The sequence below is a fragment of the Lagenorhynchus albirostris genome, chromosome 4 (genome assembly GCF_949774975.1).
Source record: "Lagenorhynchus albirostris chromosome 4, mLagAlb1.1, whole genome shotgun sequence".
Classification (NCBI taxonomy): Eukaryota; Metazoa; Chordata; class Mammalia; order Artiodactyla; family Delphinidae; genus Lagenorhynchus; species Lagenorhynchus albirostris.
Window position 1 is genome coordinate 13,068,986 of NC_083098.1, and position 22,355 is coordinate 13,091,340.

The 22,355-nt window shown below is 40.0% G+C and overlaps 1 protein-coding gene across 2 annotated transcripts in view; it reads left to right on the forward strand.

The window, feature by feature from the left end:
- Positions 1–21,672, forward strand: part of GRID2 (glutamate ionotropic receptor delta type subunit 2) — a 1,331,651-nt gene extending 1,309,979 nt beyond the window's left edge. For both annotated transcript variants that reach the window (XM_060147100.1, XM_060147101.1), the window contains 2 exons: positions 17,971–18,211; positions 20,898–21,672. In XM_060147100.1, coding sequence (XP_060003083.1) covers positions 17,971–18,211; positions 20,898–21,320 — 664 coding nt within the window. In that variant the 3' untranslated portion in view covers positions 21,321–21,672. The remainder of the gene's footprint in view (positions 1–17,970; positions 18,212–20,897) is intronic.
- The last annotated feature ends 683 nt before the right edge of the window (positions 21,673–22,355 follow it).

Here is a 22,355-nt window from a genome sequence, read left to right on the forward strand (position 1 = left end):
AATCTCCTCGCTTTGCCCTCCGCACCCGTTGCTGTGCACTCCTCCGCGGCCTCGAAGCTCCCCCCTCCGCCTCCCGCAGTCTCTGCCCGCGAAGGGGCTTCCTAGTGTGTGGAAACGTTTCCTCCTTCACAGCTCCCTCCCACTGGTGCAGGTGCCGTCCCTATTCTTTTGTCTCTGTTTTTTTTTTTTCTTTTGCCCTACCCAGGTACGTGGGGAGTTTCTTGCCTTTTGGGAGGTCTGAGGTCTTCTGCCAGCCTTCAGTAGGTGTTCTGTAGGAGTTCCACTTGTAGATGTATTTCTGATGTATCTGTGGGGAGGAAGGTCATCTCCGCGTCTTACTCTTACGCCATCTTCAAGGGCCCCCCCCTTGGTTCTTTAATGAACCTCTACAAGGCTCTCTGGCTTTGTGTTCTCCTTCCCCTGCCAAAAATAAACCCCAAAACAACAGTCTTTAAGCTGTATGACCTCACACAAATTACTCCACTTCCGGGCTTCCCTGGTGGTGCAGTGGTTGAGAGTCCGCCTGCCGATGCAGGGGACGTGGGTTCGTGCCCCGGTCCGGGAAGATCCCACATGCCGCGGAGCGGCTGGGCCCGTGAGCCATGGCTGAGCCTGCGCGTCCGGAGCCTGTGCTCCGCAACGGGAGAGGCCACAGCAGTGAGAGGCCCGCGTACCGCAAAAAAAAAAAAAAAAAAAAAATTACTCCACTTCCCTGTTCCTGGGTTTCTAAATACACAAAATGTATAAAATCGGTAACAACCTCAGAGGATGGTTTTGAGACGTAACATAAGCGAATCACTGTAAAGTGAACAATGCAAGTGTAGAAATAGGTGCTCAGTAAGTGTGAGAAACTATTAGTTATTATTACTGCCTACAGCCAGCTGGTGAGCACATATTCCGTAGTTTCCCTTCCTAAATTTTACCTTTCCTTCAGCATAATGATGGATGCATCCTGTGTGCAAACTACTGTGATAAGTACTGCCGAGTACATAAAGGTCCCTAACACACCGCCACCTGACCTGAGGATCCTGCAATCCTTTGGAAGTAAAACAAGTCACTTTAACGAAAGCCGTTAGAAAATTGTAAGCAAACTTCTAGAGAGAGTTCAGGCGATAGATAAATCAGTGATTTCCCCACACCAGCGTGACCATCAGAATCTCCTGGGGAAAGTGCTGTTTAAAAACATAGATTCCCAGATCCCAACCCAGAACGAGAAAGTCAGAATCTCTGGTTTGTAGCCAAGGAAATGCAAGTGATTTTGATGATCATCCTAGTGGGGAATCCCTAGAATAGTCACGTATATTAATAGCTGGAGGAGATAAAGCCTTTTGGTTAAAAGTAACCTTGACCAAGAGTAAGGATACTTTTTCTAAGAATCAGGGTGAAGGAGGAGTGATGTCATTTAAAAGACATAAGGGCGTTTCTACCCAGTGGCTTAATCTTCCCGATAAAGTAGGAAATAAGGTCCTCCACTGGGAATGAGACAGGTATAAGTGCGGTTCAGGGTTTGGGAATTGTGGAGAAGGTTGGAAGAGTTACCACAGGGGGGTGTGTTACAGGGATAACTAGAGGTGAATAAACTGAGGGTCCATTATGCTGCAATATTTCTTACTGAATTCCCAAGTCCAGTTATACCTGGGCTAAGGTCACTCTTCTCAAGTCCCCAATGCACTGGTATTGTCAATAAAGGTACATCTTTAATATTATGACAAGATTCAAGTATTGTGAATTCTGAGTATCAACTGACAAGCTTGTTTCTTCTGGCCAGTATAAAATTTAAAAATTGATCTCATAAAATATCTAGGAATCAGATTCTCATAAGTAACAATTCTACCCATTATGCTCTCTGTTGCTCTGTGGCTGGCATCTGAATATATGAACTCCCCAAGGGTGAGAATAAGACTTCATAATTAAACCTATGTTAGTGTCGCTTTTCATGTATTTTTCTTTTTTGTGAGTGAACTATTTTATTTCTCTCATTTTTCCACATCAAATTCTCAGTGCTCTAATGGGTCTCCCACAGTTCCAGGCAGTTATTGGTTCTTGGGGGAAAATGCTCCTGTGGTATTATTGATGGCAGCCTTCATGGGAAGGACAGTGATTTACTACGTTGCTCCCTGTGCAGCTGTGAATTTGCTGTACAGTGACGGCCTTCGGTGGCCTCCTTGGTCTCAACTTGACAAGAGACCTAGAGAGTGAGGTAGTTCTATTGAAATGAAAGTGTCCTCACCCCAAAGCACGTTCTGTCCCTCAAACTAAACCCAGGTTGGCAAGAGGTTGGTGGAAACATGGTTAAGAACAAAGTGAATGATGACACTGAAACTGAGGCTGTCCCTGCTGTCTCCACAAGGCCCCTGACCCCTGGCTTGGCCTCCTAAAAGCTTCACGCTGTCACCCTCACTACCTCCCTATTTTCCTAGGCTTTTCACAGCTGCCTGCGTCCTCACCCACAGTCTCAATACTTCACACTCTAACATTCTATGTATTTTCTTGTCTAAACTATCAGAATGAACATTGGACTCTAGGCAGCACTGTGGGATCGGACTTAGCCCTTGTCTATGTCAGTGCTCATTTCTGAAAAAGAAGGTGGAAACCTAGAGCACGTGGACTCTACAACGTCATCATAGATGCGCCACATGAGTCTTTATAATAATTACGATGATAGCTACCTGGTATCGAGAACTGAATACATGTCAGATACCATGCTAAGTACTTTGCATAGACAATACAATTTAAGATTGGAATTATTTCATTAGAAAAACTGAAGCTCAGAGAGGTCATACCACTTTGCCTGTACCTACACAGAAAGTAATGGAACGAGGATTCCACCCAAGTTTGTCTAACTCTAATTACTCATACTCTTAACTACTACACTCTCCCCTTGCAAAAAAATCTCAGTCCTTAAATTGTTTTCCTTGCTTCATATTTCCTAAACCCTTCTCTGTACCTCACTCTCATTCTTTAACTTCTCTTTGATCACCAACCATTTATTATGTCTGTGACTTTCACCCACCCATATTTGCAAATGGTTTTGTAGGTAGAATTCGTATCATCCACTTCTTTTGTACCCACTAAAACACCTAGTGTATTGGTATCCTCAGTTTTTTTTACATAGATCACATCCTTAAATGAAAGTAATAAGACTGGCATGGGGTAGGAGCAGATGACGGGAGAGACTGAATAGTTACCATTGATCTCAGAGGGATGCTGGAACTCAGTCGCCCCTGCCATCAATTATTACATATGATCTCCTTGGACGTTTTTTGCTCCACTTCCCATCTGCATGTTTATAGGCAGCCTTTGTCCAGAGCTGAAAGAAAATGGAAGCCAAATGTTAAAAAGAAAATTCAGAAACCTAGGAACTCTGCCCAGTGGTCTTAGGTAATGATCAGTGACATTAAGTGGTAACATCCTCGCTTGTCTCTCTACCATACTCTACCTATGTTGGCCCCAATACCAGCTTATCTTGTTCATGCATCTTAGACAAATTCTTATACGTGAAAGATCCTGGAGGATCTCTAGAGCTCTGTGGACCATCATTGAGACTCACTGAGAGGTAACTTGGCATCTAATGTAACAAGGACTCATTGTAATGTAACAAGGATTGTAACAGAAGCAATCCTTATGTTTTAATTTCCTCTGATTTGTGTTGCAGGTCATGCTTACTGTGAGAACTGGTTACGTGCACAAATGCCCTCTTTCTATTACAACTCCAGAAAAATCACTTCAAACCACGTTCACTATAGTCTCGTACAGTGTAGCCTCTCCTAGAAAGTAAGCCAACAAGGGTATCAATAACTACAGAGTGGGTCTGTTCCTCACATTACCCTTGTTGCTATGGTAGTGTGCCCATTTATTGTGTGTGGAATGCCATTACTTGCAGTGATCTGTATAGCTTGAGTTTTACCTCAGTGATCCCTCTGTCAGAGGGTTTTATCCTTTTTACTCAGCTAGAAACAAATAGACACAGCATAGCATCTTCTATTGGTAAAGATTCTTCACAATTTGCCAACATTCTGATGAATTTAGTTGCTGAAAAATATAACTGGCTATCCAAAAATGGGTAAATTGCACTCCACAATCATTCATCAAGGATCTTAGAAATATTTCAGATCCCCACTTAGCTAGGTTGTTTCCTTTCTAATTGGATTTGGAACAGATATGAAAGGTTGGTTATGTCAGGTTTGGGGTAAAGTAAAGAAATAGCAGGCTTTGCAAATGCCTCCATTTCATCCATACACACACATGGTATTACAAAACCTATTTCTGCATGAAGAGACAGCCACACAGTCCCTGTGACAATTGTTATCGAGACTGAATGACACTCACTTTTTATCAAGCCTCTTCCCTGAGTTATTGAAGCCTCCCATAATATCATTAAGTAAGTAAACATTGCCGCACATAAAGCTCTTGCTATTACCGTGGAAAATGACAAGCAGCTCTCATGAGCTTGCACAGAAACTGTGGGTGTCAACATCCCTTTCACAACAGCAGCATATCCATGCCATTTCATTTTATCTCGACACCTAGACTCATGGAGAGATAGACTATTTCCTTTACATCTGTTGGCAAATTTTCTTTCTAATAACTGCTGAAAACTTCACTCCAGTAAGCAGTTAGTCCTGCTGGTTGAAGAAAATAGATACTTTATCTGAGGTAATAGATAAGTCTCGTTAAGAAGATGGAATAGACTAACTCCCAGCATATCTCCCAGACATGGGAAAGCTAAATTGTGAAACAGAGCAATAACATCAATTATCCTTTCTGCACGGAATTACACGAGTCTCACTGCTACATAGCATATTATGTTATTTTTTATAAATAACCATTTATATCCAAGTATCTCTGTTTGCTGCCTCATAAAAAAAGACAGCTGTCCTTCTATTCAAATAAGAGTTATTCCTCAAACTACTTAAGGAATCCAAGTATTCTATTTAAAATGTATGTTCCTACTTATTAATATATGCCCAGAGAGTGAGTATTTAGTAGTAGCCTAAAAACAAATGCTACACATCTGATGATATTACACTTTGAAAGAAAACTGGCTCCTACCAACTAAAGTAAAGCTAGCTATTGGCATTCAAAATAAAGGTTTTAGAGATCTTGTGTTGAATAATGATTTGTAACCAGTTTCAGTAGTTTCTCAGTTTTGTCATATCAGATTATCATATGTGAATTACTTGAAAACAGTTTCATTTCTTGAGCAATTTAAATATCGCCCTCACACTTGTTTACACAATTAATGTTTACTTGCAAAGGTTTTTTTTAAATATGGCTGTAACATCCCCAACACAGAAATTTCACATCACAGGAGTTAATGGAAGTTTATAAATGAAAACTTTGTTTAATAAAGTAAATGATAAAGTAGAGGGCTTACTTGTTTTCATTTGTGGACTATGTAATGAAAACAAGATAATGACAAAAGAAATGCTTTGCAAATTATAAAGTGATATTTTAAAGAAGAAAGATACTTGTATGTATCCAAGTTTTTAAAACACCTTAGATACTGATAGGGAGAAGAAGCAGCATAAATTCTGCAGGTTCTGAGTGTGAGACCAGTTCTATCCCAAACATCATTCAGAGAGAAAAAGGAGAGAAACTGCAGAATTGGAAAGGCCACTGAATAGGAAAGTTGTTCCTAAGTGACAGCTATACTCTGAAATCATTCATGACACTTGCTCCTGTGCTTTGTTTCACAATCCATGCGTATTAGTCAGCCGGGGCTGCTGTAACCAAATACCACAGACTGGGTTGCTTAATCAACAGAAGCTTATTTCTCGTGGTTCTGAAAGCTGGAAGTCCCAGATCAAGGTGCCTACAAGGTAGGTTTCCTTATGAGGCCTCCTAGACAACACTTACTCCAAAGGTTGTCACTATACTGCCCATCATTCCAAAACCAAAGTTTGGTGACCGTTTTTCACAGTGCCTTTCACTGCCCTTTGGGAATACATAATCACACTGCAGTGGAATCACACAGTAGTGTAATTGCACGTAATCATCCAAGAAAAAGTTCAGGGTTTTTTTCCCGTTTATAGAAATAGCATATTCAGGTTCATGATGGAAAGAAGTTAGAAAGTAGAACTCACTGTCTAAAATGTCTTAAATGAAGAGCCTCATTGTTTTTCTGTTGTTCTAGTCACTCTGAGAAAACTTTATGTTACGTGACTATCGTAATGCTCTCTACTAAAAAAATTAAAACACTTTTTCAGCAGAGCTGGAATAATGCTAAATATAACAAAATACACCTAAAAAGTCTGAATATTTTTTAATCCTTTAGACTTTCCATCTAAATATGGGTAAAACATAGTAAAATTGTACTATTATCAATGATCTAACTCATGGCTGAGAATTTTAATTAACTACACTGAATTTATCCACCAACTTTAATACAAATATACCTTTAGGTTTTTTAAAGTATATATCATCAGTGTACAACCTCTAAGTTAGAAGAATTCACCAGTTAGTTAGTTATTAAAGTACCTACTACGAAAACAGGTCTTAGAATAATGAATTCCTTTCATATATTTAAGTTGTTATTCAAATGATCAAAAGTTCAGTGTTGGGCTTCCCTGGTGGCGCAGTGGTTGAGAGTCCGCCTGCTGATGCAGGGGACACAGGTTCGTGCCCCAGTCCGGGAAGATCCCACATGGCGCGGAGCGGCTGGGCCCGTGAGCCATGGCCGCTGAGCCTATGCGTCCGGAGCCTGTGCTCCGCAAGGGGAGAGGCCACAACAGTGAGAGGCCCGCGTACCGCAAAAAAAAAAAAAAAAAAAAAAAATTGAAAAAAAAAAGTTCAGTGTTTGTTTATGAACATATTCGTGAGAATGTTCATTCAAAAGTTTTCTTTTCGATAATCTTCTCTCTACTAGGCTGTATCAATCACAATCCTTAGCCACTTACACACAGTGCACACATCAAGACCCCACTTATTTTAAGGTTTAGTTGTCAGGCTCAAAGATATGAAAATATTCATAAAACGTGTACAATACACTAAGCAAAATAAGTTTGACTTTATGACCCTTTTTCATAAACAGGCATTTGAAAGATCTGCATAAGAAGATTTTTTATTGCCTGAAGAATGACTGTAAGCAGAGATGATCACTGCCAGTTTCTCACTGCAGAATGAAAGAATTTTTCCCCTTTACTCTATAACCTAAATATCACACTGAGCTTAAGGATGATGCTGACATTTTCAAAGATCACCGAAAGTGTTCTCTTTCCAGTTGCAATTATGCCCTCTATCTCAGTGGGAGCCATTGTCGGGTCTTTTCAGCTCTCTAGCATCTTTGTGGCTTGCTTTCATTATCCTGATTATCTATTCATTTGCTGCCCCAGCACTCATTTTATGAAAGATCATGTCTGCCATTTCCATAATGAGTGCTTGACTTTTACTGCCAGCATAAACACATAAAATATACAATAATTAAAGTTTACTAGTCACCAAAGTCTTGAGATCCATCATGTTGCTAATTTGATTTTTCAAGCAATTGCTTCCCTGTGAACAAGGCTGATTTTGCTCCCTTCGGCAGTGCAAGACTTGGGGTGGGAGGACATGACTCTAACCTAGAGAGAGCAATTTGAATGGGCACCATACATGTCAACTTTAAGGTTCGTCTTCAACCAAGTAACTTCTCTATAAAGTATGATGACTCTTAGCACCAACAAAAATCTCATCAATATTTGAACGTAAAACTTATTTTGTGGTGAAGTTTAAATAATGCACAGTTTTCAAAATAGTTACATGTAATTCAATAAGTATTGTACCCTTTACGGGCTATTGTTTAAGGAAAATTTTCATCGGGCTAATAAAAACTATGGAAGTCTGCATAACATAAATTGAAACTTCACAACATGTTGACTTACACTGAGTAAGGACTTACTTATTTTGAACACACTGCCTCGTTCTGATCACATTGGCAAAGTCCCCAAAGTGCCTCATGATAATGAATTCATCTGACGTTTACTGTAATCGCAGACAGATTAATGAGCTCATGTGATATTCATGTGGCTCTCTAGGGACATCAGGATGTGTTACACGAAGTGTAATGTTTGTAAGTGGATACAATGGAATACATGTTATCCAAGGAACTTGAGTAGTCAATTCCTCAGCGAATAAAGTACCAGGAAATAAAGAGGCTGCTTCCAATTATACTGGTTTTCTTTAGGGATGCCAGACATCTTGACGGCATATTCAAAAAAAGTACAGGAGCCAGAAGACCTGGGTTTGAGAGCTGGCTGGATCTCTTACCAGCCTTGCGACCTTGGGAAATTTTCTTCACCTCTTAGGCTCAATCTCCTCAGTTTTAAAATGAGAACTTAATAACATCAGCCTTCTTAAAGTCTTAGACAAACATAAAGAGTAGGGCGGGGGGTGGGGAGTGATCAATCAATCATCCAATATGTTGCAAAGTTTATAAGGCATTTATCAAAAACATTGCATATCATTTGATTTACTTCTTAAAATAACCTTGTGAGGAAGGAATTATAGTGATTGATTGGATGATTGATTGCCTTATAAACTTTGCAACATTATGCATGCATTTATTATTGTTATTCCTTTGGAAAATAGGTCTTCTGGATAAAGTTTACACTTTATTTCCCATACACAGAAAAATGAATGCCTTAGTTACTGCATAAGGACATGGAACACTTTTCTTAATAAGAAAACCAGATCTGACCAATTGACAATTTTATCAAATTATATTTTTCAAATTAGAAAGAAGTATCAAACCGAAGCAAGACAGGAAGCTTCTTTTTTATGCAAGTCCCTGTATGTGGCAGTCTTCAACAGTAACTGAGCTTGTAATTAAATCAAGCCCTGTTGATTCGGCCCTGTAGTGGGGAGGTGGGCAGGTCATTTCACCTCACCAGGCAGGAGTTAAATATGAACTCACCGCCCAGATCCCTTCCAGTCATGCTGTCATTCTCATTAATCGTCTATAGTAACTCTTTACCAACCCTGAAAAACTTCTAATTAGTTTACAATACTTCTAGACATACATAATTAAAAACCACTTTTATATCTTTTGACTAAAACAGACAACACCTTTCCTGCCTCATTCAATTGTCTTACCCATTCTTAGTAAATCATAGTCACTTCCCTGGTATTTCTATTAGCGGTATAGTATCTGTTCGTATCCTTTTGATTTCAAAATACAGCTTCCATTGCCTGGAAAATGACCCAGCAAATACAGACCTCAGACAACAAATACTACCTGATCTTGAATAATTAAGGCAGTCACTCTTGGAACATGGGTGGTCCCAATTTCAGAATAAATGTTCAGATGCATGTTTTAGGATAATCAGAAAACCAAGGATATCCAAAATTCACTTGAATTATTATACTCTCATTGTTGATATACAGCGTGTATGCCCAATTCTTCCTCAAAATGGTCAAATACAAAATCAACATAACTCTGTACTCGTTTAACGGCACACATACTAATAGGCATTACTACATATTACATGTAAATACACAGCCAAAAGAACTGGAATAAGGGTCAAAACCTCTGGTTTTAAAACAGACTCTGATGCTTTCTAATGATGTGACTTTGGCGAAGTCACTTAAGCCCCTCTGAACGTCTTCGTCATCAGTGAAGTGGAAGCTTGTTGACCTCATGGAGTTATTTGCTATGGGATTTCTAATGTAGTCAGCAACTAGAGCCATCAGACCAAACTTGACTTGGGCCTGTTTCTGTGACTACAAAGGCAGGGTTTAGTAACTGCAACAGAGACCATGTGGCCCTCAAAGTCTAAACCATTGACTGTCTGGCCCCTAACAGAAAAGGTTTTCTGACCCCTGCTCTAAAAGGGGATACTTGTGAACTTATATGAAATGCCATATTCACCTATATGATTTTTTTTCACCTATATGATTTTAAGCAATCACAGTGGATTGGATTTAAGTAAATGGCGTTTGGCTCAAGTAACTGGAAGAAATAGTTAAAAGTTCAAATTAAACAAAAGAAATAGCTTCTAATAGCCTCCTTTGGGCTATTTGGTATTACCGAGGTATTAGATGTTATCCATGAATATTTGTTGTGTCTAATACTCCTAACTGATCCTTTAGAGGTTTTACTCAAGGAAAAAAAACAACAACAAATGCCTGGTTCACAAGAAGTTGATAGAATTTTTTTTTACAACTCTGATGTTGAAGTAGTGGTAACAGGCATGCCAATCAGAGGGCCACCACTTAATCAAACGCTAAATCTGAATCTTTGAGAAGTGTTCTTGCTTCAGTCTAAGTTTACCTAAATTTTCCAAGACCCAAATGAAAGAAGTGATGAGTGAATGAAAAACCTTCTGAGCTGACATTTTTCTGAAAATCCTCTGCGTGCTATTATTAATCCTTCCTCAGTAACCATGGAGAGGAAAATCTTGTGAGCACCCAGCAAATGAATTTAATAATGTGGGTATTCCAGGTCAAAACAGATCCACTCGCTGTGTCAAAAAATACTTTTTTTCAGTTATTCCCAAATTTCTTTCTCGGTGACAAGTAACATTAACATTATTAAGTAAAGAGACTCCTAAATATCTTTTTAATTTGGTTACATAAAACTCATAAGTATGTACCACATAAATGTTTTTGAGATGTTACAATAATGTATTTTCATCCTCACCAATCCCTACCTCTGAGTTACCTCAGTACTTCCAAACTGAAGAAATGCTTGAGGTCTCAGATCATAGAGTTTTTATCATTATGTAGCTAAAATTCCCTTTTACTCTGACAGGCCAAGAAGTTTGAAGACCTGGTGTGTAAGAAGGATATCCAGGAAAGAAAAGGAAAGCTGCCCCTCTTCTGGCCAGAGGTTTCCAGTGGAGGGCAAGGGATGGGAGATGGGCAAGAGAAGAGACAGACGTTAGGGAGATTAAAAGCCACAAGGGGGACTTCGCTGGTGGCGCAGTGGCTGAGAGTCCGCCTGCCGATGCAGGGGACACGGGTTTTGTGCCCCGGTCCGGGAAGATCCCACATGCCACGGAGCGGCTGGGCCCGTGAGCCATGGCCGCTGAGCCTGCGCGTCCGGAGCCTGTGCTCCACAACGGGAGAGGCCACAGCAGTGAGAGGCCCGCGTACCGCAAAAAAAAAAAAAAAAAAGCCACAAGGGTAGAAGGCCTGATGCTTCCCTTCCCATTAGAGTTTCTGAAGGGAGCTCCCTGGGCCCACCAGCATTTGCACCAACAAAGAAGACCTCAGATAGTTGAGAAGCTAGGGCCACACATCGGGAAAAAGCAAAGAAAGGTTCAGTCTTCATTCCCAGGCCTCCCTTCCGTCCAAGTGGTAGGAATCCTGAGGTAGAGCACATGGACCACCCTTGGGACCCTCAGTGAGTGACAACGTGACACTGTAGTAGTGTCTAAAGGGCTACAGAATAGTCAGGGGCTGGATGAAGAAAATGGTAGAAGCTGAGAAAGGTGTACAACACCTCAGAGGTCAGGTCAGCCGGGAGGAGGCCACAAGCCCTACAGAAGCTAAGAAAGACATTAGCCAAGTTTAGCAGACTTGCTGCCTCTGCCGACTTTAGTAGCAGTTAGTGTCTAAGGGCTGGGCCCAGGCCCAAGCAACCTCAAAGGAGACCTGCCAGAGCAGATCCAAGGACCAGCAAGAGGCAGAGCTCCCCGCACCAAACACCCACGTAGGAGACCTAATGTCATCCTCCGTGAATCCTGACGCCATCATGGAAAAGAGCAAGGGAAACAGGGAGGAATCAGAAAGGTGGAGTAATTGGTTCAAGTAAATTGGGCTAAAGCTAGAGACATGTTAAATTATTAGTGCTGATTAAATTTTAAATCGTAGAGCTAATTTTAGTTTGGTTCCCACTGCTCAGCCGGCCCATTCCTCCTGAGGAAAATCAATTACGTTCCAGAGAAAAGCTACATTTTCTTTGTACACCCAAATTGTGGTATGAATAAATTTGCAATCACACTACAATTATATCATGTGGTTGGGGGGAACATATTGATGACAGTTTTACTCGGAGTCTAACAAATCTCTGAAGCGAAAAAAGGTCTTCTCCAAAGAGTTACACATTCGAGGCTGTGTAGAGTAACAGAGGGAAAAGCATCCGGGGACAGACCGGAGTTCCAGCCCCAACTCAACTATTTACTCTGTATCAGTCACTAAGAGAGTCATTTAATCTCTACAGCAGTGCTTCCCGACAGTTGTGTCTTAGATGATGTACTAGAATATTGCTAAAATATTGATCCCTTCGGCCCTCAGAACAACCACGGCAGGGCCTGCAGTGGCTGGAGCCCTGGCATTTCACCTCTGGCTGCAGAGAGCCTCTGATTACCCTAGCGTGGTGCGTAACTTATTTTTTGTGTCGAATGTGATGATTTGGAGGAATTATTGTTATCTCTGATTCAGTTTCCTCATCCGTAGATTGAGTGGAGGGAAATAGAATAAATGATGTCTTCAGTCTTTTTATTCTAGTAGTTTGTGCTTCTGTGAACATGAGGGGGAATTCCAATTTCAAAAGAATCACAGGAATCCCTACATTACATGGTCTAAAATAAGGAATCCCTGCCCTTATTTTTTTTTTAATTTCTGATTACCCCTAAATTCTTTCCCAGCAGAAGCAACTAAAAAGTCAGCTGGCCTCTAACCAATATCTTTTTTTAAAGCTCAGCAGGAATTTAACTGTAAGAAAATTAACAAAATTAAAAAGGACCCTATAGACTGCTAATTCAAAGGCAAAATCAAAGTTACCTATGTGGGATTAGAAATTTGCATCCATCTTTCAGCAACCTGATTTTTCATAAAAAATTAATTTGAAAATCAGATTCTAGAGTAGTGATTAAGGATGATAAGTGATCAATAATTAATGTAAAAAAATGTAATTCTAACACATAAATGAGGCTTTATCTTCGAAGTGAGTAAAAAGCTTTTCAAGATAAACACCACAAACCTGTTGAATATTTTTATTTGAATATGAAGGGGGGATCCTTTGCCTCCATGCTCCTTTCCCCTGAAATTTGCTCATTTCTATCAATAAAGAATTTAATGCAGGCAGGATTGATCTATTAGCCATTTTCAAATTGAAGCTAGGTTTTTATGGACTTCTAAGATTTTGCTCTTCAATGAGATTACAAATGTTTTAATACTTCTGGACAAAAGAAGGAAATGCAGTGTTTTGTCAGTGAATCATGAATCATTCACTGACTCATCTGGGAATAGAATTCTCCATTAAGAAGTATGTACCAGGGGCTTCCCTGGTGGCGCAGTGGTTGAGAGTCTGCCTGCCAATGCAGCAGACACGGGTTCGTGCCCCGGTCTGGGAAGATCCCACATGCCGCGGAGCGGCTGGGCCCGTAAGCCATGGCCGCTGAGCCTGGGCGTCTGCAGCCTGTGCTCTGCAACGGGAGAGGCCACAGCAGTGAGAGGCCCGCGTACCGCAAAAAAAAAGTATGTACCAGAACAGGTCCAGAGACAGAATGGTTGTCACACATGCTGACAATAATAATCCTAGCTTTTGAGTTTTGGTAGCCTACTAAGTGCCAAGCAAGGAACAACATGCTTTTGTTTATGGCCTCATTAATTCTCTCCATAATAACTCTCCACAGTAATCACTCTGGGGTAAAATGGTAGGAATTTTTCTGACTACACTCCAAAAAGAGGTTTTACACTTCCAGTTGTTCATCACAGTCTAACATCCAACTTTGTTTCTAATAGTTAAAGTGTTTACAGCACCAAGAAGTTTATACTTTAACGTTTCAAACCCACAGGTTAACCGTAACACTTTGCTCTCTATGAGCAAAGACTGCCATCTTGTGGAAGTTTCACATATAACAAAAACAATCATTGCATGGAACTGGAATTTTTCTTTGTACACGTTAAGAATTTTGCAGCTAGCTTTTTGCATTGTTACACACACACACACACACACACACACCAGTGTTGCTTATAAATTAAAAGGCAAATCTTTCCTTTAAGTGCAATTAAGTCTCTTTTAAACATGCTAGAGCTTTTGAACCTTTGAAAAAAGAATCTCATTAATTATAAGGACTCATCCCATTATTCTTTAAGGCAGTGAATTAGATTTTGCTAAACTTTATCTAAACCTTAAATGGATTTTTTATATAATAAAAAGGAGGGTGTAGTAAGACCTTTCTGATGGAATTTCCAGGGAGCTTTAGATTGTGTGGCGAAAGTTTATAGCAGAGCTCTGGGCTTAGAGAACACTTTCATTTCCTTCCAACCCTTGTATTCCATGCCAGCCTGTGTTCCCAGAATTTGTTGTAGGCTAGTCAGAGTCTGACTGAGGAATCCTATGGCCCAATTTCTTTGTATTGATATATCCCCAAAGATGAGGTCTCCTGCAGTGCCTCAGTCACCTGTGCTTCATGAGATCGACCATATAAAGACATCTTTGTGACATGATGATACTTGAAAGCACATAGAGAAATCTCTTTTCTTTTTCCCCTCAACAACAACTACCACCAGCTGAACCTAAACATTTACAATTAAACACATTCTTTGGCCCTTTACCATTTACGGCCTTTGGCCATTTAAGGCCCTTTACTCCTATGAGAATCAAAATGGGTGACACAGAGTATGTGTACTTCAATGATTATTTTTAAAACCAAATTATTTTCCAGGTGTAGAAATAATAAGGACACAGCGTAAGTGGTACCAGATACGACCGAGAAGAGAGAGTAAGCAATAATTGTTTCCTGAATGAACGTGTGAACTAACGAAAGAATAAATCAGCATGAATTGAGGGTACTGAAATGATTTCAGTGTTGCCCAGGCCATTCTGGCTGGACGTACAGTTGTGGTTTAACATAAATTTTGTACCCAAGGAAATACCTTACATGAAACCACTCTTTAGATGTTTATTGAATGAATAGATGAATAGGAGGAAATGCAATAAATAAGAAAATAGCATAATGATAAGAAAAAAGTAGAATGTGAGGGTAGAGTTCATTTACCAAAAACTGTATTGAGCAGATTCAATCAATAAATGTGGCTGCTCTGTGTTAGGAAGCATGGAAGATAATGAGAACATATTCTAGAAAGGGAAACAGACATTCATCAAGTAACCACAGATAGTAATAAATGATGAGTGCAATGAAGAAAAACTCTTTGACTTCCACAGACAGTGACCAATATAGTGTGGCAAGAATAGGAGGACAGGGAAATTTGGGAGCTCATTTTGTGCCCAGATATATTCTCATTTAGAAGATGCTTCTGTAGTCTCCTTTTATTTTTACATGTACCTATAAATTCAGATTTAAGAAGAATTCTTTCTTTTAGGGATGACTATATTTTTTCTTTCAAGATATTCAGTGGTGCCCTGACTAGCTAGATCTTCAGGGAGGCAAATACCTACAGGGTTGGTTTCCTAATGTTATCTGAATGGTATTCATGGATAAGCCAAGCAAGCGACTTTGATGCTGTGATGACGTATGTGTGTGATGGTGCCACACATGCCCACGAGGAGTTGCTCCTTTTGGCTCAAGGCACTATTTCTCAAGTGTATTCCTCAAAATTTTAGCTCCATGGGTTATTAATGTATGTTATTTGGGGAGAAAAACAAGGAAAGAGGAATGAAAGACTAATTTGGGAAATGCTTACTCAAACAATCATACAAATTTTCTTTTCCATAGGTCTTCTCAAAGCCTTTAATAGGCTGCCTTTTTTTTGTAAATTTCCAAGAGGGTGTTTCTCAAAGTTGATGACCACAGGACCCTTTTTTTGCAGAAGCCCTCTGTACTAGTGTCCCTTGGAACACACTTCTGGAAATGCAAATGACTTTATCTGGATAGGGCTGGGATAAGGGTGAAATGTAATCTGTTAATATTCATCATCATTTTAGTAAAGTCAGTTAATCAAATTTACTGCCCTTTTTGAACAACACACTGAAGGAACAGAACTTTAGACCAATCAATTTCATGAGAAAGACATCCAAGTTGTGGTGGAGGCTCCAGTGCACTGTTAGTCCTGGAATGTCAGCAGGGGGCGCTAGGGCTGAGGCTGCGGGAATACCCAGAGGTAGATGACAGGGACATGTCAAAAAGAGAAAGACAAATATCATGATCTCTCTCATATGCGGAATCAAAAAAAAAAAAGATACAAAGGAACTTATTTACAAAAGAGAAACAACTCACAGACTTAGAGAACGAACTTATGGTTACGAGGGGAAAGGGGCAGGGGGGATAGATTGGGAGTTTGGGACTGACATGTACACACTGCTATATTTAAAACAGTTAACGAACAAGGACCTACTGTATAGCACAGGGAACTCTGCTCAATACTCTGTAATAACCTAAATAGGAAAGAAATTAGAAAAAGAATAGATCCATGCATATGTATAACTGAATCACTTTGCTGCGCACCTGAAACTAACACAACGTTATAAATCAACTATGCTCCAATATCAAAAGTTAAAGACTAACTCCCCATCATAGCCCCTAGGGCTAGTATACTCTCGTTTAACTCTGGTTGAATGTCGATTATCACTGAACTCATAGACACGTGGATGACATGAAACCAGTAAAAAAGGTAAATTCATCACTGAAAGTGAGTTATTTACTCCTTCCAGGTAGGCTTAGTTCTCCCCTATAAAGTTTTAAGCAGTCTCTCCCTAAATAATCCAAGCGCCAGGGCAAGAGTGCACATACGGGTCCACATATCCTAAGTGTAACTGTGTAAAACTTGTAAATCAAGCTAAACATTGTTAGGTAAAATATGTTCTCTCCTCTTCTCTTGACAAGTATACCTTCATGACCCCAAGGGAGCCAGGTCTGAGTCTCTAACTGGTGACCAGCTAGGAGTTCTGCATTGACCCAGTGGCACTGGGAGTCAGCCTTCCACCTCCGGCTCTGTCCACACAGTGAGGGTCTCGCACACAGAGGTGTGCGCGCCTGAGCTTGCATGTCGAGTTGTCCACACCCCCCAAACCCCACCCTAGAGACCTGTGTACACCCATGGCTGTGAGATCTGCTCTCAGAAATCACACACAGGAATAGGCTTTTAGGAGTCCTGGATGGGCAGGCACTCTGAGCTGTCTGGCCAGGAAGTCCTAGGGAACCGTGGGGATGGTGTGCACTCTGGACAGGCTCATGACCTTGGCCCTGACCATTCTGGCTATGTGAGAAAGGGCACAGCTGGAGGAGGGCCAAAACCAGGCAGGTCTTAGGTAGAGCCCAAGAGTGTTCGGAACTGAGAATAAAACCTCTATGAAAATCATACGTTTTAAAAGCTGCAGTCTTTGCAGTTATCCCCAGACCCTGGGAGTGAATAAAAGAAGGTATTTCTTATGTGAATGTGACCACTTCTGAAAGCCTCTGGTCAACTTTTCTTCTTGTTCTCCAAGGTAAGATTATTTCCCCTTTGGCATTAAAAGGAAACTAGATCAGTTGTGTGAAAAGCCCAAAACGATGTATTTTATCAACTTCAAACTTGTCCCAAGGCTTTCTTCCACACTGTGTTAAATAATAGAAGTCTTTTTAATTGAATTTCTTTGTGTGTAGCATATGCTGGGCGACATTATGCCAGCATCTCGCTCTAAGCAGCAAAACGTTCTTCATAAAAGCATTAAGATCCAGAGCGTCGTTCTGCATGTAGGGAAGGAACACAGAACTGCAGCAGCTTGAAACCACATAAAAACAGTGCCTCTGAAATGTAATTGTAAAATCACGTTGCAGGAAACCGGGGTTGAGGGTAATATTTAGGATTACAGAATGAAACAAAATAAATAAATAAAAATAGAAGAGGTGGGGGAAGACGAAAGGGAAGCAGGGAGGGAGGGATGTAAGAAAGGAGGGAGGACGGCGTCGTGGCACAAGTCTGTCTGAAGAATCACTGCAATAATGTTTTGTGTGTCCTCGCATTCCACCTGCAGGCTAATCTCTATATTCATTTCCTCTTGACATCCACCGTCCTTTAGAGACAGGGTTATTAATGGATATGTTGTGGACTGAGGCAATACCTATGTCTGTAATAACACATGGTTGTGTGCTTTACCCCAAGGATCCTGGAGCTTCAGCAGAGTGGTGACATGGACATCCTGAAGCACAAATGGTGGCCCAAGAACGGCCAGTGTGACCTGTACTCCTCAGTGGACACGAAGCAGAAAGGAGGTGCCCTGGACATAAAGAGCTTTGCAGGGGTTTTTTGCATCCTGGCTGCGGGGATCGTCCTCTCCTGCTTTATAGCCATGCTGGAGACGTGGTGGAACAAGAGGAAAGGCTCCAGGGTCCCATCAAAAGAGGTACTTGACTGAAAGCTTCAGCGCCATGTTGAGCCCACAAGTAGGCTGTGCTTCCAGAGAGGTTAATCACAGGGAAGGGGATAATGGGTTGGGGGTGGTCTTTGTTTCTTCTTTCCTTGAAGAGTGAAAGTAAATCTGTGAAATGTAAAAATTGGTAAGACCAGTACCAATTTTCATTTTAAGACATCCCAGATCCATGAAGAGGAGACAATCGTGTTTGAAAGACTGACAGTTTCATGAGCCATAATGGGCCTTGAATTCTCCCAAATCTCAGGATAGACCTTAAGTCCATGATTTTTTTAAGGGCTGTGATTCCCTTGACCAGTTCACAAGGATGCTTATCACGTTAGTTCAAATAGTTGTTTAACTTATAGGTAGATTACTTGTGTCTCTGAGATTCGGCCTAAGAAATGCAGTGTTACAGTAAAATAATGAGTTTTCTCTTCACCCCCAGGGACTGCTTCCCTCTGTCTGTCTGTAGACCTATGGAAGTGATCATGTTTTTATAGCTCTTTAATGGCTCTAGGCTTAACAAATCCACACGGTGGAATCTTCTAGAATTCCATAGTCCTCCTTTTCTCATGAGTCAGCTTAACTCCAGGGCCATATTAAAATTTTTCCAGAGCTTTGAAAGAATAATTTCAGAGTTACGTGTATCTTTTAAAGTGCCCTGTGCCTTATTTTCATCCAGAAAAAAAAAAATGCGTGTTTATCAGAGACTATCTGAAGTTAAAAATAAACTACTTGATTTATTTATCTTATTTCCATTGGACCAAAAAGGTGAAAAATTTTTTATATAATGAAATCATATTCACTAAAGCTTCACAGATTGAAACGAAAACAACCTGAATTTGCTGAATGATTTGACTTTCTAGATAGTTTCAAAGAACAGCTTTGAACTTTCTGTAACTAGACCTTGGCTAACTGATGCCTAAGCAAATCCTGAGAGGATCTGCTTTACAGCACAAATAAAAATGACTTCTCATTTGCATATGAATTATTGCATGCTAATGTATTCTTTCAAACAGATTGTTTTCTAAAGTTGTCTGAGGATCCTTTCCTGCCACCTTACATGCAAAACTGATCAGCATCATTGATAAGGAAAAGCTTGGCTTAGCGAAGAGAAATCTTAGCTTCCTACCTGAGTGATCATACAGTCTAAATTAGTGGAGTATAAACTAAAAATTAATCAGGTTTTATTGTAGTGTTTTTTTTTTAATGGAATAACCTTCTGGTATCTCTACTGACATTGATTCAATGCAAAAGACCACATTAATGCAACATTATAGCCGAGGCTTCCTATTCTCAAAAATCTGGAAATTAAGGACTCCCCAAACTCCTTACATTTTGAATTACTATATATGACATTAAATTTTTGCATTATTATATCTGTTGATGGATGACTATATTATAGTTGCTGTGGGAACCATAAAATTTTATCTTTCAACCCTCTAACATCTCAGTGATAATATTGCATTAATGGATATTTTTATTGGATTTTGAAATGAGAAAGGAGAAGGAAGAAAAGTGATGCACATCTAAATATTTTTCACTAAGGAGCACTATAATTGCACAATGAAAAAAATACATCCTCCATTCTAATTCATAGCAGCTAATCCAGATCGTATGAACAAATATTTTCTCCTCTTATGACTAATAGATATTTTTAAATCCTCATAAATTTAATTTATTGAACTTGGTGATAAATAAGACTGATGAAAAGGACAATTTTCTTGCCTGCCACTTTTATTTTTCAAATATTGGGCTTTAATGCTCACTTCTAGTGAAAATCCTAAGGGATTTACGAATTCGTTTCAACTCCAGAAATCTAAGGTGTTATACTCTTTTTCTTCATTAAGCACCTTCTTACTAAGACTCTATTAGTGTAGCTCAAAGCGTCTTTGATTTAGAGGCCATTTAGCATTAACGTGGCCCTAAACTGAAGCTGTCACTCACACGTCATGGCTTGAAGGGGTCTCTAAAGGCTCTCGTGCTGACCTTACAATATTGCCTCATTCAGGTACTAGATAGCTTGAGTGTATGAAGTCCCTCAATCAGAAACTGATTCTCTTGTGTTGAATGTTGCTCTCTGTAAACAATCTCACATATTTCTAGCCTAAAGAGAAATAACACTTTAACAGTCACTAACACTTTAGTGTGAACTGGCATATCAGATAATCTTGTATCACTTAATCTCCAAGAATGGAAAGTTAAGGTTAGGAGAAGGAGTGAAAGGAGCAAGTAGTCAAAGGAACAAAAACACAACTTGGAATGAGACACCCTGAAAAAGGAGGAAGCATGCATAAAGAAGAGGTGGGGAGGGGATGCGTGGCCAAAACCATACTTACTATGTGTATAATTTTGCCTGGGTCTGTCTCTGCTCTTGTAGAAGGCAATCACCCATCTAATTCTCCCATATTTTGTAGTTGCATGTGGCATATGCTCCTTTTAGAACTTTTATTGCAAGAAAAGTATAGATAACCTTATCTCAGAATCCTATTGGTACCCCCAGAACCTAGCACAGTGCCTGGCTCATATTAGGTGCTCAATAAATATTCGTTAAATGAATAAACCCCAAAGTTCAGTTCATTTACCTATCATGTTTGCTGAACTACTTTTTTTTTTTTTTTTTTAACCATGAAGCTAGTACTGATGAGAACCTTATCTTCTTTTTCTTCATCTCCAGGATGACAAGGAAATTGACCTGGAGCACCTCCATAGACGTGTAAATAGCTTGTGCACAGATGACGACAGCCCCCATAAACAGTTTTCCACCTCGTCAATTGACTTGACCCCTCTGGACATTGACACTTTGCCAACACGACAAGCACTGGAGCAAATCAGTGATTTCAGGAACACTCATATTACCACAACAACCTTTATCCCAGAGCAGATCCAGACTCTTAGCCGTACACTGTCAGCTAAAGCTGCCTCTGGTTTCGCTTTTGGCAACGTGCCTGAGCACCGAACTGGCCCTTTTAGGCACAGGGCACCTAATGGGGGCTTTTTCAGGAGTCCTATAAAAACAATGTCATCTATTCCTTATCAACCAACTCCTACCCTGGGGCTCAATCTGGGTAATGATCCAGACCGAGGCACCTCCATATGAGCACCCAACAAAAGCTCTTCACTGTTTCTTTTGTAGGACTCCCTTTGCAAGGAGCGACTGTAATATTGTGGGACTAACATGGATGTAACATTTTTTTTTTTTAATCAGGAGTATTAGTAACAATTCTAGTTCTTTCTCTCTACCTTCTCCCTCCTCTCTCTCTCCTCTGTTTCTTTCTCTCTTTTCTTCCTGGACATTTCTCTCCACTTTTTTCATTACTCAATTGATTCCCCCAGAAGGTAGTATACTAGGATCCTATTAGTCCGCTTTTCATATACTGTACTTCAAGTATAGGAAACGTGCACTGAGTATACTAACAGTATATGCAGGATTAATTTTACATAAAGGCCTCTTCTGTAACATTTCTCTATTTTTAAAAGTATAATTGCAATAACGTCAGTCTTTTTACATTCTCCTGCTGCATCCATACCATGCTCCACTGCTGCTGAGTGTCCTTTAACTGTGGGCCAAAGGCAACCCCTGCAGTGTTTATAGAATAATCTAAAGACCATTCAGGCCACATAATATGAGAATGCAATTTTGTAGGATTACAAACAAGCCATTAATATGCCAGTCAAGACTACAGTTAAAACTACTCTTGCACTGCAACAGTGCATATGACCTTTATGCGATTGTACAGTATGAAAAGTGTTTTCTTATGTACAGTAAACTTTATCATACGGCAGCAGCCTCTACGGTGTTAAATAAACTAGTATCTCATATATACATATATATGCACCTATATAATGTGTATATATATTCAAAGGAGGCCATTGCTATTGCAATTCATTTAATAAAGCTTTAGTTTAAAACACAAGTGTTGTATACAGGAACTATGTATAGTGCAGGGGGTCTTTTCAGTTAGAAAAGGCAGGTTGCTTTAATGTTATTCTGACTCGCATTGTTTGCCAACAGAGAATATTTTATACTTTTGTTATTAAAACATCCGGGGCGACTTAATATTTGTTCCTAGATGTAACTCATTTGAATAGATTTTTGCATTTGTTATTCAGCACTGTATAAAGCTAACCTTGA